Genomic DNA, 19,194 nt, shown 5'->3' on the forward strand with positions numbered 1-19,194 from the left:
ACACAACACTAGCGACTCTTATAGACAGCTCTATCCGATGTTTAGCAAGCCATTCCCGTAGAATGCTTCCAGAAACTTATTGAATCTATGCTTCGTCGTTTGGCAGCCATTATAAAGGCCAGAGGGAACCCAACCCGTTATTGACTAGCTATCCCTAATTCAGTGGCATTTCAGTGTATATGTACTCCCTTAAAAGTAAAAATAATATTTTCAGTTGAATCGGAAACTGAGCAGAGACTTTTAAGAAACGTGACTAATATTATGAAACTTGACTTGTTTATGAAAATATCCGTTCAAAAGACACTACCGAATTTTAGATTTTTCAAGTAATTGTGATAGTTTTATTTCATTTAATGAATACCTAATGTATATATTAATATTTATAAGGGTCAGTAAGTTAATGTTAGAAACAAAATTATCTAACTGCTAATGTACACTGCGCCAAAAAAAGGGGGGACAGTTTATATCTCCCGTTTTATTGCGCCGATTGACAAAATTCAAATTGCGTTTTTCATGTCTCGAAAGCGCGACTTATGATAAATATTAGATATATATATATATAGCACTGTTCTAACATAGGTATTTTGACACAAATTCGGACTTTTTCTGAAATAACATACCAATTTTTTGTCATATTTCGATTGCTCAAAATATGCCTGAAATTTAAATTCGGTAAAATTTGGTGCGAAATTTATGGAGAAATTCAAAAATTTCTCTTGGCATATATAAATTTACGTATATCGCCGGAAAGTTTGAATAAAAAAACTGTAATGTTTTGCAGATATGCTTCGAAATACGTCCACTTTAAAATGATAGTAAAAATATATTATAGATGATAGATTATAATTCAAAATGGTTTTGAAAAATTTATTAAAAATTATTTAAAAATACAAATTCTACACATAAATCACAAAAATGGGTGACTTTTATTTGGAATGAACCTGACTTTCGAAATGAGAAAGGAAGAATCAAATAAGTTTCATAAAAAGAGAGATTATTAAATATTAATTTTTTAAAAACTACTCATGCGATTTTTACAGAACTTGGTAGTTTGGCGTAAGTTGAGCCATAGAATGGAAATATGAAAAAAAAAAATGGTATGTTATTTCAGAAAAAGTCCGATTTTGTGTCAAAATACCTATATTAGAACAATGCTATATATAAATCTAATACATATCCTAAGTCGCGCTTTCGAGACATGAAAAACGCAAGTTGAATTTCGTCAATCGGCCCAGTAAAGATATAAGGAAGATATAAGATATAGAACTGTCCACTTTTTTTTCGTAGTATACCTTAATTTGAAATGAAAATGGTTATTAAACTAATGTCCTAAGTACGTTGAATTAAGCAAAAATTAAAATAATTAACGTTTTTATTCATGCCCTAAGTACACAGAATTAAGCAAAAACTAAGAACATTAACGTTTTTATAAAATTGCATTATATCTTTTTGGAACATAAAAAGGCACAATAAATGAATATTTTGTTAGCATAAAAAGTACTTACGTCTTGTTTTAGCATGGCTGTCTCTAAGGATTTCAATAATTCTGGTTTCAAAACCAGTCCGCTCACAGGAGATGTTTCCGACTCCGACCCGGACTGATGCAGGGATGGAATGTTTTTCGAAGACTTCAAACCTCTGTGCATAGAATCTTCCAATTCGTGAATCGCATCTTTCAGGTAGAGAACAGTATCCGACGCAACTCTTTCCAACCCAACTTTGAACTTTTCGGGACTATCAGAAGTCAGGTTATTCAGATCAGCCGCAGACGAGTTGTTGGAAGATTTCATAAAATTTGATTTGAAGTTTTCTGAGAATTCAGATTGTGGGCTTTCTTCAATCTCCTCTGTTACTATGATACACGGGCTACAACTGCTGATAAGTTTTTCCAGTGATGGTTCACTAAGGAGCGGTTCTAGAGGAAAATGTTTAACCTGAATGTCACTTTCCGATGAGTATAAAGACCATATACTTTCATCGATAAAAGGTGCTAAGGCCTTTTCTCGCCACAGCTCTTCTTCCGGTTCTGTGAGTGTAGCTTTTTCTGCAGTTTCTATTTTATCGTCAAAGATATTATCATCGATGTAGCTGTGCCTCGTACAAAAGACAATTTCATCACTGAAATTTGATTTAGTAGGCCCCAAATGCCATGTTTTTCTGTAATTTGAGAATCCAATTATGTCCTTTGGTTTTTTCCAATAATCTAACAGTGAGGAATAGTCTAAATCTTCTATTTTTTGTTTAACCTTTAAGGGGGATGATAGAGAATTTAAATCTTGAATTACGTTTACAGTTTTTGTTGGAGAGAACACTTGTTCTTTATTATGTGTTTTCATTTTGGATATCAGATCGACGTCAGAAAGAATATACTGCTTATATGTTTCATTAATGTTACTGGATGACATATTTACTTTTTCTTCAGGCAAGGATATGTTTCTAATAGTAGGCTTCACACTGGCAATTTGTTCCTTGTGTTTCAATGTGGCAAGTTTACGTGTTGATGATTGAAAACAGGTTGGCTCGGTCATTTCTTTGCCTTGTTCTTCCTCTTCTACAGGAAATTCGGTCGATAACTTTGAAAAGGCCACTTGATGTAGGGGACCAAATCCACTATCTGAAGAAGAGCACATAGATCCATCCAAACATTCTGTCACGCTATCATCACTTCGGTGTCCCTTTTCAGTGATTACGTAAGTTGCAGAATGTTCTGGTTCACTAACAGTAGTATCTGCGGTTGAATCGGGTTGCAAGTCACTGGACATCGTAGAATAACCTTCATCCCTTGTTCTGTTTACACCCTCCATGGCACTAGAAGCGTCGGATGTAGATGAATTCTGTTTACTACTGAATTCATCCGTTATTTCGCTATCCACATGGAATTTTCCATTTAGTTTATCTTCTAACATGTCGATGGAATGGGATATTGTTTTAGAACTTTCTGGAATTGATAAATCGTTACTCAATTCGCAATTAAAGCTCCAAATCTGTTGAGGACGAGGAAACGGTTGAATTGGCGATACAGCTGGATTATTGCCGATATTTTTGTAGAAAGAGGCTAAATCTTCGGTAGCAGCTTTCCGTTGTTCCCAACGTGTGTGGGTAGATTTCATTCTTTGTTTTGTATCTTTGGCGCCTTTATCGACAGGAGACCCATTTCTTGAGGGTCTTTTTCTTTTGACACTAGTCACTTTTAAACCCTCAGAAGAACTAGGAGATTTTATTTTCGATGATGGCATCACAGATGAATGTTTGGCGTTTGGCACGACAACACATGATGATGTTTCTTTTGCATGACTATCTCTTTTGTTCTTAGGCGAAAGCATATCTGTTTTACTTTTCTTACGCACCAAGACGGGTTTCGCGCTATTGAACGATGGTATTTTGGAAGCACTTCCTGGTTTTGAACCAGGGGACGTAGGACTGGTGACTGGGCTTTTGGATTCACTGTAAGAACATTTCGCCGAGGTGGTGTTTGCATTTTTTGATGATTCTTTCTTTTTCTCCTCTGTCGAGATGGAAGGATTTTGAGAAATGGAATTCTTTTTAACTGGTGATGACGTAAGAGGATGATGGGACGGCATCTTGTTTTGTACTTTACAGTTTGATGTTGATAAATTTAATTCTTTTTCGTCCTTTGCTTCATTAACCTAAGAAAAATACTAAAAATCAAATAATGTAAAAAACAAACAAATGATTTTAATTACTTTAGAATGCTTTTTATGAATCAAAAATATCTTTAAATACCTCTTTCTCATTTTAATTTTACGTAGGTCACTCTGAAATGTTTGAGACACGCAGAAGATGAGTAACAGAAAAAACATTAACAATTACATGCAAAAATATGAAATATTTTAGCCTATTAGGTGAATTTTTATTGACCAGTTGCAAGTAGTTTAGTGTAGAAAAAAATTAAGCAGAAGGAAAAATGAAGTTGACACGAGAACATTATCTTACCAAGATTTTCTATGATTTTAAAAAAAGGATTAAATCAAGAAGAAATACGTTTCAACGTCTGTAAATTAGCATTTAGAAAGAAAGTTCCATTTCGTGCTACTACATTCATATGGTTTACAGAATTTCACAGAGGTGGCAACTCTCTTCAGGATGAAGAATACACAGGAAAGCAATTTCCAGCAGTAAACCCGGATAATGTGTCTGCCGTACGGAAAATGTTAATCGATGATAACCTACCAAATGATACAGAAGAAACTTAACATTGGATTCTTCGACACACATAAAGTTATTCATGAAGAATTGCATATGAAAAAACTAGTTTGACGTCGGGTTCCCCATAATTTAACTCAGCACCAAAAAGAGGAGCGTGTCAGAATCAGTAGAGAAACCCTTAAATTACAACCGCATTATTTTTAAAATCGTAATTGGTGATGAAATGTGCGCACCATTTATTGACGTTCTAATACGTCAAAAACGTAAAGTATGGGACTTTGAAGATGATCCCTCGCCCCTATTGGGGACAAGACAACGCGCCGTGAGAAAAGTAATGTATGTCGTTTTCTTCAGAAGTACAGGATCGGTCAAAGCATCTAGCTGGAAGGACAGACAAAGCTAACTGGTACACCAGTTAGAAAGTCAAAGCTAACTGGCACACCACTATGTGTCTTCCACAAACTCTTCAAGAAGTGAATGTTAGATGACTTATTGTCCACCACGATAATGCCTCTCCTCATTCAGCAAGCTTGGCAGTTGAATTTCTTGAACAAAAGAACATCAAAGTGATATAACATACACTTTGTTCACCCGATCTAGCTATGTGTGATTTTTGGCTGCTTTTCCATCTAAAAACGAATTTTCGTGGACTTTGTTTTCCAAAGATGAGACTGTTGGGACTATAAATTATTTCTCAATTCGCAATTAAAACTCCAAATCTGTTGAGGACTAAATCTTCGGTAGTCAACTTTCCGTTGTTCCCAACGTGTATGGGTAGATTTTTTTAAATCGATTTCAATAAATGAACCGCTAGAGGCATTCAGTCTTTGGAAAACTCACCTACAGGGGTGCACTGAGAGGACTCACTACAGGAGACTATTTTGAGCACTCCTAAAATTTCGTGCCCACCAGCGGCCGAGCGGTAAAATCGCTGAACACTGGTAGTTCGGTCCGAGGTTCGAATCCCGCGAACGGGTTGGCTGCATGGGTGTTTTCGTGGTTTTCCCCATGTGTAACGTGTATACGAGCCAGTTTCCCTTAGAAAGTCCTCCACGAAGGCATCCCTCCCCTTAGACAGATAGGCCTAGTGTGCTTTGCCGTATTCTCAATACACCAACACCTAAAATTTCGCAAGTGTAACTTTAAAAACCTATGTGTACCTCAAAAAATTCAGAGTGATCCTCGTATTTATAATGAAATTCCGCAGATTTAACAGCACAATTTCTCAAGAATAAAGATAAAAGTATAATATCTTAATATATAAATAACTTTTTTTTTAAAAAAAGAAGAGTTTATAGATATTAAATTGGATAATTTATTATGATTACAAATTATATAAAATAAAAAAGAAATATTAAGAAAAACATTGCATTAAATGAATACATTCATCAAACAGAATTTTTTTTTAAGTCTCGGAGATTTTTTTTTCTGAATTTGATTTAATTTTTTTAATTTCCCTTAATATTGGAAAGGAACTTAAGTTTTTATCCAGTGGTATATACAGAAAAACTATTTTCGTATAAATATATGGAAACAAAAAAAAAAAAAAAAAAAAAAAAAAAAATAAATAAATAAAAAAAAAAGCTTGAGACGTAATTTTAGATCCATCAGTGTTGTTTTTATTTGTGTCACTTTAAAATTATGAGACATGTATTTTTTCCTTCCATGTAAATGATATGATGTTAAATTTTTCATATTTGTATTCTATAAAACTGAAAACTAGCAAGAAGATTTTTCCTGTTCTTGTTATAACCGTTGAAACTGATTATAAACATTATTTTTTTTAGGAAAAGATTTATTGTTTGTTATGTAAAGTCTTCAAACCTTAAAGATGGGATTTGAATTCTTGATAAAAACCATCCAGGTGGTCGGAAAAGACATCGTTTCAGCTTGAACTTCTTATTCGAACTTTTATTCACGTCGCTCGCACAACACATCTCAAAATATTTCCGTACAAAAAGATGCATTAATTTCAGATTCTCCCGGATCTTTTGTTTTTCAACGACCAGCTTAATATGTGTTCTGAGCTAGAAATAATGCGATAGATAAAAGAACAACTTACATTATCGTCTTTTTCTTCGTCGATAAGCTCCATCAATGTTCCATTTTCTTGCTCAAGTTGTTCTACTCTTAGATGCAGAACTTTGCATTCCTCCTCTAACCTCTGTAACCAAACAAAATTATTGATTGTATATACACATATCATCAAACAGACGTTTTACACTTTCTAATATATGCCAAAAAAATTCACATCGGTATAAAATATATCAACTACTTTAAATACGTATACTATATATTTATGAAACAAAGCAAGCAATTACAATCAACTTGTGAGGTTTATCTATTTATTTTTAACTAATAGTTCATTTTAGGTTTGACTACTTTCCTTTCAGTCTCTTTTCACTCACGCTTTTCATGCCATAATATAAATGAGAAAGCGAGAGTTTATTCAGATTAAGGTAGAAAGAAGTGCTTTTTAAGCAAGAGTTTCGGAAGTTAGTTTTAGAGCGTGTTTGCCTATTCCAGGCCACATTGTGCTGTGATTATTAGCGACTTGATTTAAGTGGCGTTGAGTGTTTCTAAGCCATCCAGCTTTGTCTCGCCGGTGTTCTACAAACCATAGCCTTGCTGCGCGTTAAAGTATTCTATGAGCCGTTAGGCTAATCTACCACACCTCGAATTTGTTACGTATTTCTGTTAAGCGAGAAGTACTTGGCTTACGTAAACATACGCTGGGTCATTTGTTAAGTTGTGTTCAAATAAAACGGTCTTATACATCCTTCTTCTGATTTTTGTTTTGCTTCACAAAGCTACAAGATCTTCAATAGTACTTTTAAAGTCTATAGTTTATGTTCCCAAAGAGATATAGACTTTAGGAACTTTACATTTATGTTGATCAACAAGCTCTGAATTTGAGTTATTATGTAGCTCTCCATTGTTTCGAGTTTATGATGTAAGGTCCGACTCGATAAATACTGAATTGAATGCTAATCAATAAGAATATGCAACTGCTATAAAATAGCTAGTTAATTATAGGATTCAATGTAATAACTACAATTGAATTTTGATAAATTTTTCCTTTAAGAAAGGCTTTTGATGTTCAGATTTTCTCCTGACTTATTCCTTTGGAAGGAAATATATCAAACTCCTAGAATAATAAGCAATTCTTCTGATGATTTCGAAAAAAAAAAAAAAATTATCTATTTCAAGTCATTATTCATTATAATTAATAGAGGATAAAAATTCTTAAATTATATACACTTTGCATAAATACTCGTTTTGCTATAGGTATTTCTAAATTGTTCTAATGAACTTGGTAGTGTGTATGCTTTAGTTTCTGAGGAATATAAAGAATGCTAGCTTATTATGCGAATATACATTTTCGATAAGCATTTAATAACTTACAACCTGATAATATAGCTTAAAGAGTCTTATTTTACAACTGCTGCTAAATTTAACATCACACTTAGATTTTTAAATGTTCTTCAAATTCTACTTAAACATCTTGGATGATTAAAAAGTAAAATAAATTTTAGAATAACAATTTTAATTTGCAAATTTGTAAATATTTTAACACCTGCATTTTTAATGATACATAAATATTAATTTAGAAAGTCAAACAACAAAAATCAGCGTTATATTTGCAAATATTCACAGTTCTTCTTCCGATGGTTTTACCGAACCATCACCCTCAGCTGTCAAAGTACAAATGAAAAATATAAGATACAGTGAAATGATAAGATATGAATGGCTGAACAGGAAATTAAGCTACTGACGCCATCTATTAATGAAACATAAAAATTAAAAGATAATTTCATTAAAGGCTGAAGGTAATGATGGATTGGAATTAGGGTCGTTAACTAGAACAGAAAGATTTTTTGAATGTGAAACCCCTCTAGAAAATCTAATTCAGCAATGGAAGGTGTTTTTTGAATAATTTTGGCTGCAGAAAAATGGAAAGTGTGATTTTCAGACCAACGATGCTGGGCAACAGAGGATTTCTGTGTTTCCTTTTCCCTAGCATGTTCCAACTCATATTCTTTAACAATAAAAATAAATATCCCAAGGACTCCAATGAATCTGATAACTTCGTATTAACCTAAAATAGTTTACAGTTAGGAGATCAAGGCTTGTAAAGTTCTCTTAGTGAGGCCTGATGCCAAAACGTTGATAAATGAAAATTAAAAACATTTTAAATTCTTATAAGCCAGACTTATCCTCCATGCTATAGTGGGCATGGTAAACATTCCTAAACTTCACTTTTCAATTCTATTTCCCTTAAAATATTTATTTACGTATAGCGAAGCAACTATTGAAACAAAACTGAAATGTAATGCTTAGATAGGAAGCTGATTTCCTGCTCGAAAGCCTAATTATACGGACCTCACTGCAGGTTCAGTTAGTACCAACCTTCTGTACAAGTAATGTTTGGACCAGTCTATTGGCAACTTCATCTAAACATGTTTCATACTGCATCTGCTGCTGATGATTATTCCGCTCCATTTCGCCTAGTTTCTCGACCAGCATTTTTGCTTGCTCCTCTTGACTACGTGGACTCTACAATTGTATAAAATAACAGAAAATAAAACATTCTATTTTGTTTTTCTGAATAAAAACATTCTATTTTGTTTTTCTAAAAAATAAAGAAAATTATTTACAAAAATCACGTACCATGTCTTTGAATTTTTTAAGCTCGTTGATTAACATAAGATTGTCATTTTCCAGTTTCGCTATATACGTCTGGTACCTTCGGATGCGACTCTGAAAGAAATACAGCATGTGTTAAAAACACATTTTTTCCTTTTTGTGATTACTTTATACACCCCCAAAAAAGTTTTACTTACTTATCCGTTTGTATATTGTGTTTCTCCGAAAATAAGACCAAGTCTAAGACAAGTACTCTTGTAATAACGTTTGCTCCAAAACCCGCATTAAAGCTTATTTTCAAGGTATAACTTAATTTTTTCATGCAAAATAATTATCTTTTATCCATTTACAACTAACTGTCTACGTTTATTCTTATATTCAAGAATTTATTTTTATTAATTTATTCATGTGCAACAATGTGCATCTATTCAAGTACAGTCCTCTTCTTTTGGAACATCCTGTTAAAGGTCCCACCCGAATAATGGCTCATTCCATTTTCTGCCAACCCATTCATTGGCTATAATCACTCCCGTCTAGCACTTCTAATTTATGCAACCTGCTCGTCAAGAATTGGCAACACAGCTGCCAATGATTTTATCCTATGAATTCTTCAGCCAACTGGCGATTTCTTTTAGGCTAGCTTTCAATTTTCAAGCTGATTTCTCTTCATTTTATTTTCAGAGCGGTCATTGATTTTTATGCGCAAATTGTCCTTGAATGGCTTAGCTATTGTAGTTTGTTATTGCAGTTTGTAGTTTGGAAAGATGCATTCCCTTTTCTGGGAATTATAATCCAATCTTCTCTCTGCAAGGAAGTTCTTTGTGGGCAGTGCTGACCTAATAGTAGATTACTTTGACTACTTCGCAAAACAAGTGGTAGCATTCTAGCGACCCAGTACCTTATAATTGCTTGTGTTCGCAAGGTTTATCGGTTTCAAGAACATTAATACCTAAAATATATTTATTCTTATCTTTCTAGTCATTAGTGATTAGCAGAGGCCGGGTTTCTTTCCATTCAGATGAACTGCCGATTGACGAAGCACTTTCTGATGAACTTGCGTTTGAGATCATTAACCCAAAAATACTGAAGTTTGAATTAAATGTTGGAGAGTTGTTTTTATAACTCACTTCAAAAGCAAGTGCATGTTTAATAACTCCAGTATCTTCCAACTTAAAGCGTGTTGGAGATCTTCTTAAAGATAGCTATTGCCATTAAAAGAATCCATCTACACAAGGTTGTGATGCTTTAAATTTTTAACTAAATCTTGAAAAAATTTTCAATAGCCAGCCTACTTAACGATATTCCAAGCTGTAAATTTTTCGTCAAACTGAATTAGAAAAAATAAAACGGAAGTATGGGTATATTTGAATTGTTAGCAAGTTCTTACTAAAAAGTTACTATCATTATTATAAGTTATTAACTAACACATTTAATTATAATTATTTATTGCCTAAAGATTTGTGTATTATTACTATTCCGAATTCTTCAGCTAAATAAATTACGAAACAAATTAATACTTAAATTATATTAATATATTAAATTACATGTATGTAAATACGATCACTTTAACTGCACAACGTAGAAGTAATAAAAATATCTCAAACCAAATGAATTTATTATTACTTAGGAACAAAATAGTTTAGCTTTCAACGAATACTTACTTCATAGCCTAATAGAAGTGGTGAACTATTATCTCCAAGTGAACCTTCTGCATTGATAACCACAGGGTCTATTTGAGTACCTCTGGATTCAACACGTTTTTCGCTAAAAAGAGAGTATTTGATTTAAATTTGAAAAACGAAGAGAAGAAATACAATAGCTCATGAAACAAATACTGCATTAAAAGCTATTAACGCAGAGTAACAGTAAAAAATAAGGCAGAACAAATATTAAAAAAACTTGATTTTAAAGTGTAACGATTGAGAGAGTTATAGGAGGAACAATTTATGATAACGCATTAAAATTTCGTAAAATTTGTTTTCAGTTTTCCTTGAGATATTATCAGCTCCAAATTACTATCCTTAACTATAACATCTTTAGTAAAGTAAATAAAAGTGTATCAGAAATATATGAATGTTACGTACACTTTAGGTGGAAAATGAAACACAAAATTTTATTTCATAGTAATTTTACTTGTGAAAACAAACAATACTTCGTATTGTTTTATATAACACTAATAAGAGAAGTAAAATATATCTTTTAATTAATTATTTTAGATGTTTAACTTTGAGGTCCCAAGTTTAAAAAAATTCCTTCGAATTTTTTTTACTTGATTTTTATTTAACCCAGAAGACGAAATTAATATAATAATTATAATTATAATTTTTATTAAAGGGCTATTAATTTCGTTTTGCCATTTTGCGTTGGTTCACTGTAAATGTCGGTTCACTTTTCAAATTGTTGCCACCAAATATTAGAGTCCTGTGTTATTTTTAAAGAAATTAAATAATGAAGAATCTGCATAAATGCACGGATGTTTCTCGCATTGTGAAAAAACAACGGTACCTAGAGCCATCAATTCTGAATAACATAATCTTCTACCGAATTTGGGCATCTGGAAGTCTTAATTTGGAATATGAAATTTGTTTTATTATTGATTTCATATTTTGTAACACTTTAACGAATTTTTGATTAGCAAACTCAACGATTTCAAAAAGATCAATGGCAATACTGTATGGGAAAAAAAAAAAAATTCCAGGACGCGAGACTCTGTATCGGAAATTCTAAAGATATGCTTATTTTAAAATTATTTTGCGATATTGCTGTTAAACTGAATTTTATGGTTTAAATGCAAAGGACGTGATATTTAATAAATAAAGGTAACACACACAAAACGTTAAAAAAAGTCCCTTTGGTTCTTAAAATCTGAAAACTTTCAAATTTTTAAATTTTTAAAATTTTTATTTTTTAGAAAATTTACTTGGAATGCCAGAGTTCTGCGGAGCACAGTTACCACATCATAAAATAGTTGCATCATATTCAGTAGATCACAAAATACTTTTCCTTACTCTTATGCCTTTTCGAATTTGTAAACTGCTTAAAGGTAATTATTAGAAACGTAATTATTAACATTATTCTAATGTCAATACAGTACATTACAGACATTATTAGAAATAATTATTAGAAACACCTAAGCGTTGAAAATAGTTGGAATCTTCATTCCCTGAAGATTCAAGATCTTCAGGGAATGAAGATTCCAATTCCAACTACTTTACCTCCAACTACTTTACCTCACCTGCAAGCAGATCAGAGAATTCTGAAATTTATGCATATCATAATTACTTTCTAAGCATCAGTAGTAAAAGGAAAAAACTGAAAGCTTTCATATTTTATATTACGCCCAAAGGGGCGTTTTTCTTTAACGTTTCCTGTGCTTCCTTTATTTATTTAATACATATTCTTCGCACTTAAACCTTAAAATTTAATTTAACAGCAATATCACTAAATATTTAAAAACAGCACATCTTTAGAATCTCCTATACACAGTTTCGCGTGCGGGAGATATGGCAACAATTTGAAGCGTGAAACGTGCTTTATAGTGAACCAACGTAATGTGCCAAAACGAAATTAATAGCCGTTCTGGGCAAATTGCCCGTTTGGGCTAATAAGATAACACGCAGTAATTTTTATTCAGATATAAATTATAAAAGTATGAGATATATATAAAATATAAAAACAAACTGAAGTAATACTTTTCAAATTATGAAAAAAGAGGGCTTCTGAAAACAACAAATTTGAGTCAATAGTGGAACAGTAGGCGATGGAAAAGGATAGCTGTGAAGAAAAATAATATGTCTATGGCAACTTCTACCCACCTCGATGTTGTAAGATGTTGCAGTTGGCGTCGTCCGAGTTGTCTTCTCGACGTTGGACTGAGCGGCATCTTACAAATATGTCTGAAGTAGACTGTGTGGTCACACGCTTTGTGTCATCGCAGATGGCCGTCTAGCTAGACATATCGAAATGGACTCCCCTTCCCCTAACTCTGCAAAGCTATTGGCTAGGCAGTCCCATCTAAGGGGGTATAAAATCATTGAGCTTGGCAGTGTCTCGTGACCTGTGCAGGTAAAACTGCCCTCGTTTTTTCGAGTGGCACACAGGGTGAGGTGGACATCCCTCCGTGTTAGATCCAGTGTGGGCTTCGGGCATTTCGCGTAGTACTTGGTAGGTAGCATTTTCCAACGACCATTTAAATGTCCTGGCGTTCATGTTCCCACCGCTGTGAAACCTGGGAACCAGGAGTGGTGACCCCGCCCGACCAAGAGGTAGCAGTGGCTCGAGAGAGTTCTTTCAACGTCTGGTGTCTTGGATAGGGAACCCTACGCTTCTTTTCTACTCGCAAGGGGACTTTGATGACTGAGTGACCACTTCCTTAATACGAAGATTTTTCTCAAGAGGGCAACAGCCCGTGTAGAACCATGCGGAACGCTTATCTAATTTGTATGTACACCGAAATGGATACCACGGATAACAATTTCGAACCGCTCGGTGTTCGGATCCATCAATCCCATTTTTGTAAATTTCGTGATATCTGGAGTTGAGGATTCAATAAGTACAGTATTCTCTTTGGAGTTTTGAATTGTTTACGAAGCCCATGTTGTTAACTGGTAGGTTTCAGTTTAAACGCTGCGGCTTTTACCTACTTAACGGAATTGTGAATTTACTTAAATCAGAGAATTACTGTACACTCAGTGCTATCCTACGAATGCTTTTAAGGCAATTTTTTTTCAAACCTTTTTTAGTTCGCGTCCAAATTCGAAGGATTATAGATGCTGAAGTTGATTACAGTGGAAGCTCGAGATACGAGCACCTCTATGTACGAGAAATTCGAGACAGGAGGAAAGTATGAGCGAAATATTCGTCTCTAAATACGAGCATCGACTCGAGCAACGAGCAAGGACACAGGCTGTTGGTATGCGGGGCGCCATTTCCCGATCCGGCTCGATTCGGGGAATCCCCTCGTCAGATCGCTCAGTGTTCTTTGATCTACGTGTTTGTGCGTTTGTGACTTAATTGTTTATTACATTTAACGTGAAAATAATTATTTCACTATGCCTCCCCAGAAGATTGTTGCCTCAAATAGTAAGGAATCCATGGCCGGATGAAATTAAGAAAGAAATCATAGATAAACATAAGCGTCGTGTAAGAGTGATGGAATCGGCGAAGACTTACGGCCTTTCGACATCGACACTATTATGGAAAAGAAAGAAGAAATTAAGAAACTTGATGTAGCCAAAGAAGTTACCGTTACTTCCAAGCACAGTCCAAAACTCCTAGAAGCTGCTTAGCAGCTGTTGTTGGTGTGGAATAACCGTTAAAAGGACGGTGTCGGAAGCTATCTTAAAGGTAAACTATTTATTATATTATTTACCAATGTTATTTATTAGACAAATTGATTTTTATGTCGATATTTCTGGGGCTGCGGAACGGATTGACTGGATTTCCATTATTTTCAATGGGGAAGTTCGTTTCTAGATACAAGAAATTTGCTATACGAGCTCAATGCTGGAACGAATTAAACTCGTATCTCGAGGTTTCACTATATATGCGTAAACACATAACCAAGTTCGCAACTCATGAAGTGGTCACAGAGGACACCTAACTGGTGCACAATCTTATTATACTAAAAACCACCCATTTACGATTGTTATCCTTAGAATCTTGCTTTAGTTCCTAGAGAAAGGAACTTTTCAGTCAATCAGCTAGAAAAGTTGTAATACTTATTGCTTTTCAAAGGTATTTAAATTCTATTTTATAAAGTAATATTTAACGTTTCTTTCGAAAGTTTTCAAGGATACTTTTTCAACAAGCGTTACTAAATGAAAAGAAATTATATATTTTTAATATATTAAGTTCAGGACAGTGAATCTTCACATATCCTGCAACTAAAATTAAATTCACATTTAAAGAAATTTCCAGCCGACAGTTTGCTGTAGGACTACGGCAGCAGAAAATCCTGTTTCACTGAGGTATGGCGTGATAAGAAGGCATAAATTTTCAAAACTTTCCTGAGATTACCCTCAACTAAGTTTGACTGAGAAAGAAAGAAAACTAAATTTAGCTCGAACAAAGGGTAAAGCAGGAACAACATCTCGACGTATTCCCCCGTTCTTTTACAAAAGATAATATATTTAACTTTGAAAAAAAAAAAAACTTACTGTACCATTAAAAGAATTTATAACAGCGTACATATGACTTCAAAAATCACAGGTTTTATTGTGCACATATCTTGCAATATTACATTTAAGTCGAAAACGTAACACTAGTGGTGGAAATAGATCATACTCACGACACGAGTTATGAGACCACCCATGTTTTAACCGCACGCGAATTCGAAAATTTATTTTAACTTTTCTGGCTCTGTTTAAGGATGTTAATTACAAATGTTAACGATTCCAGCGTTTTTATTGCTTTTATATGCAAATGAACGTAATGAACAGAAACACAACTAATTATAGCAAAACTTGCGTTAATTAAAATAGCCTAAGTAGGAGATTTTCAGTGCAGGGGATAATTATTCACAATTTATAGAATTAACTTAAAACCCACAAATCCGGCAGGTAAGGTAAATGGCTGAGCAATGTAAGACATTTTTTTAACTATCTTAGTTAAAATACTTTTCTGAAAATTAAAAAATCTGATATGTACACCACATGACTTCCTTGCACGGAATATTAAATTATACACATTTTTGGCTGCATTTCATTTAAACTCTTTTTCTCGAATTTCATTAGAGATTACTTCTCATTCAATTAATTCAGTTACCACTTCGCGGCAAGGCAAAAACATATAAAACCTCAAAATATCTTTATTAAAAATTGAAAAATATAAAAAAAATATAAAACAGCAAATACAGTTAAAACAATTAAAAACAAAAACAATTTTTAAAATTAAAACTAGTGTTTCTACGCAAAAACAAACAATTCGGCCAGCATGAAAGAAGGCAGATTTTACGGTGCAAAAACAGCGTACATATGACAACAACTGAACAAAACTGAAAGTTTACTTTTGATCCCCCTCGGCAAAAAGACACTGAAGGTGCAGAAGCTGACTATTCTGCTAAGTTTCACATGTAAACAAATATGGCAGCTATGGTAAAAAAAATTAGGCTAAGCCGCACTTAAACAACTTATAGATTGTTATAATTCTACAACTACTGCATGCAGATTAATTAAAGGCATAAAAACTTCAGCCGGAAGATAAAAACAACATAGTTCAATCATTTTAAAAGCAAATATATATATATAGTATAAAATAAGAATATCCTGATGGTAATTTACATCCAATTGCTTTTCATTCCAGAAAATTAAAATCTTATGAACAAAATTATGTAATTACTGAGCTGGAATGTTTATCTATTATCGATGCAATTGATAATTTTTATTATTATTTACATGGTAATCATTTTACTGTACATAATGACCATGCTGCTCTAGTTTGGCAGTCGGAAACTTTTGAAGCACCACAATCACTTGATAATCCAGATATATCTTTAATAGTTGTTGTACTTCACAATAAGGGCCATTTTGCACTCCACAATTTTGATGATGGCGCATGACATTTTTAACAAAAGCAGCCAAGCAAGAGACGTCCTTCATCAAGCAAGCATAGGCAGAGAAAGAGGGACGGACTTGGACGCTGGTATTTAGGCTGGCATACAGCTAAAAGTTAGCTCTTTCCAGCTCCTTAAAGATTCCCAGGAAGGGCAGGACGAAATTGGAGAACCTGAGTGAAGTTTTCTTGAAGAAAAGGTCTTAAAATAGAAGAAAAGAGGCAACATTATCCTCTGTGATAAGCAACATCTGATAAGTACTGATAAGCAGACGGTAGAGCTGGCGTCATCTAATGGTGCTGAAATTTTCTGATCTGGTGAGCTACAAAAGGCCTGATAAGAAGATCATCCATAAGAATGTCATAATTAAGGTGATCCGAGAAATTCGCTACACTGCAGGCTGCAGATTTGCTGAAATATGCGTCGTTCAATTTGTTAAGGTAATATTGAACGTATTCAGTTTTTAAGTCCCTGTGCAGAGAATTGTTTCTGACAAAGTACGGGGTCCAGTAATTATGCGTTGAAATTTATTTTGAATAACTTGGAGATGTTTGATGTCATTAGCTGTGGCATGGGCCCAGGAGGGAGAAGCGTAGGAAAAAATAGGACGGATGATGGACGTGTAAATTCTTATTTTTCTTTGTAGACTGAGCCTTGTGGTGCTCGAAAGGAAGGAATTAAGCTTGAACATGATTTGTAGTGTTTTTCCTTTAACGTTCCTGATATGGTTTGACCATGTGAAGGTAGGATTTAGTGGAACACCCTAATATTTGGCGGTGCGCACCAACGGGATGTCGGTGTTGAAAAGAGTGATCCGGGAGATGATGGGGTCAAATTTTCTGAATATCCTGATGAGAAGCACTTCAGATTTGGCTGGATTTATGCTAATCTTCTACTTACGACACCAGTCTTCAATGGCGAGGATCTTGTTCTGAATCCATGAGATGACATGATTAGGGAGCCTAGATTTGGCGAGAATCGCCGTATCATCGGCGTAACAGGCAAGAAGCATATTGTGGTCATCTTTTAGACTGGGGAAGTCGTCAGCGTAGATAATATACAAAATCGGTCCTAAAATACTTCCTTGTGGAATTCCCGCTGAGATGACCTTGGGAGAAGAATAGGAGTTGCCGTGTCGTACGATAAAAGTCCTGTTTTTCAAGAAGAACTTGAGTATCAGGATCAGTTAACGAGGTAGGTTCATTCTAATAAACTTGTAGATGAGACCCTCATGCCAGACGCGGTCAAAAGAGGTAGGGAGTAGGATTGCCCCGATATTTATACTAAAATATTTCGTTCATCTGATTGGCTAAAACTTATAGCCAATGCAGTAGTTTCAAGATGACATAATGCGGAATACGTTTTCAGATATGACGCAGTTTAGAGAAAGTTATTACTAGAGACAAAGTACTCAAATTAAAAATGAGCAATTAAGTCAAATTTTAAATTATAATTTTGATTTTCAATTTTTTATCTTGCATATATATATATATATATAATTGAAATAGAAATTGTAAAGATAACTAGTAATGAGACGTAAGACCTATTTGGTCTCAAAAATGTTTTGCGCATAATGCTGCAAAAAGATACGAAACAATAGTAGGTAGAAACATTGCAGCGATCTTGCTAAAAAGTTACCAGGAGCCGTAGCTCCACGAAATAGTTCAACGCTGTATTATTAAAATATGAAATAAGAAGAATTTTTTTAAAACAATTATCTGGTAAACTGGGAAAAAAAAAAAAAAACTGTAAACACGCGAAAAAAAACCGTTAAAATTAATGTTGGACGACATGCGAATGCACGAAAAAATATCTGATCGTAGTGATATGTGAAAAGTTAATACACATAAAAAATAGATTGACGGAAAAAATATATACCAAAACATAAAATGCAAAAATTATAATGAAAACATAAATAGCAAAAATACAAAAATACAATAATTACAAAGCGGTAAATGGTAAATTAACTCACTCGTACCCTCTGCCAGGCTTTTCAAGGGAAAAATGACTGAGTGTCGAACTAGGCTAAATACCATTACGCGTTTCACCGAAACAGACCATTGAAGCTCTTGTTTGATGCGAAAAAAATTTATATATATATATATATATATATAAAAAAACATGAATAGTCCCGAATAAATCTTTTTTGGAGCTTCACTGCTCTGTTCCTTTTACCCGACGCGTCCGCTGAAAAACACATTAGGGTGTTAAGAATGTAATTGCAACTCAGAGCAATGTAAAATTAAAATCAAAATAAAATAAATAGCGGTCTGCTATTAGTCATAGATCATGGGACAAATTTGGAGGGGTGGTGGAGCGTACTTAAACATGCATTTTTTGTATAGGAATAAAAAGTCTAAAGAGACGGGTTAAGGCAAGAACGCAAAAAACGACACGAGAGGAAAATGTGTTTAGGTACAAAATCAATGTAAAGTGCTTCTTTGCAGCAATACAGTATTCACAATAAATGTTCAAAAAAGGGAACACTAACAGTAATAGGAACTACAGGCTGTGACTGGCTGGCAATGTAGCGGTAGTGAGTCGGACAAATCACGATCCAATGCATCAAAGGATCATTCGCAACTCTGATGTCGAGCGTGATGAGCGAGTTTACGCACAGGGAAAAAGCTGACATACATCTCATATATGGTGCTATTAATGGGAACGGCAGAGCAGCGCTACGGTTGTACAAGGAACGGTTTCCGAACAGGCGTATGCCGAAGCACACAACGTTCGAGAGGTTGCATCGGTCTTTGTGTGGAAACGGGTCATTTGAAGCCACCTCTGACACTAGGAGTGGAAGAAGAAGTGCACGACAAACTCGCATT

At 34.1% G+C, this 19,194-nt stretch overlaps 1 protein-coding gene across 2 annotated transcripts in view; it reads right to left on the reverse strand.

The window, feature by feature from the left end:
• Positions 1-19,194, reverse strand: part of LOC118191550 (uncharacterized) — a 731,912-nt gene that overhangs the window by 16,713 nt on the left and 696,005 nt on the right. For both annotated transcript variants that reach the window (XM_085814069.1, XM_085814068.1), the window contains exons 6-10: positions 10,476-10,578; positions 8,839-8,928; positions 8,578-8,724; positions 6,230-6,331; positions 1,506-3,647 (exon numbers count right to left, since the gene is read on the reverse strand). In XM_085814069.1, coding sequence (XP_085670195.1) covers positions 1,506-3,647; positions 6,230-6,331; positions 8,578-8,724; positions 8,839-8,928; positions 10,476-10,578 — 2,584 coding nt within the window. The remainder of the gene's footprint in view (positions 1-1,505; positions 3,648-6,229; positions 6,332-8,577; positions 8,725-8,838; positions 8,929-10,475; positions 10,579-19,194) is intronic.

Source organism: Stegodyphus dumicola, chromosome 3 (genome assembly GCF_044657685.1).
Source record: "Stegodyphus dumicola isolate Sdum_Otavi_A_Nest chromosome 3, ASM4465768v1".
Taxonomy (NCBI): Eukaryota; Metazoa; Arthropoda; class Arachnida; order Araneae; family Eresidae; genus Stegodyphus; species Stegodyphus dumicola.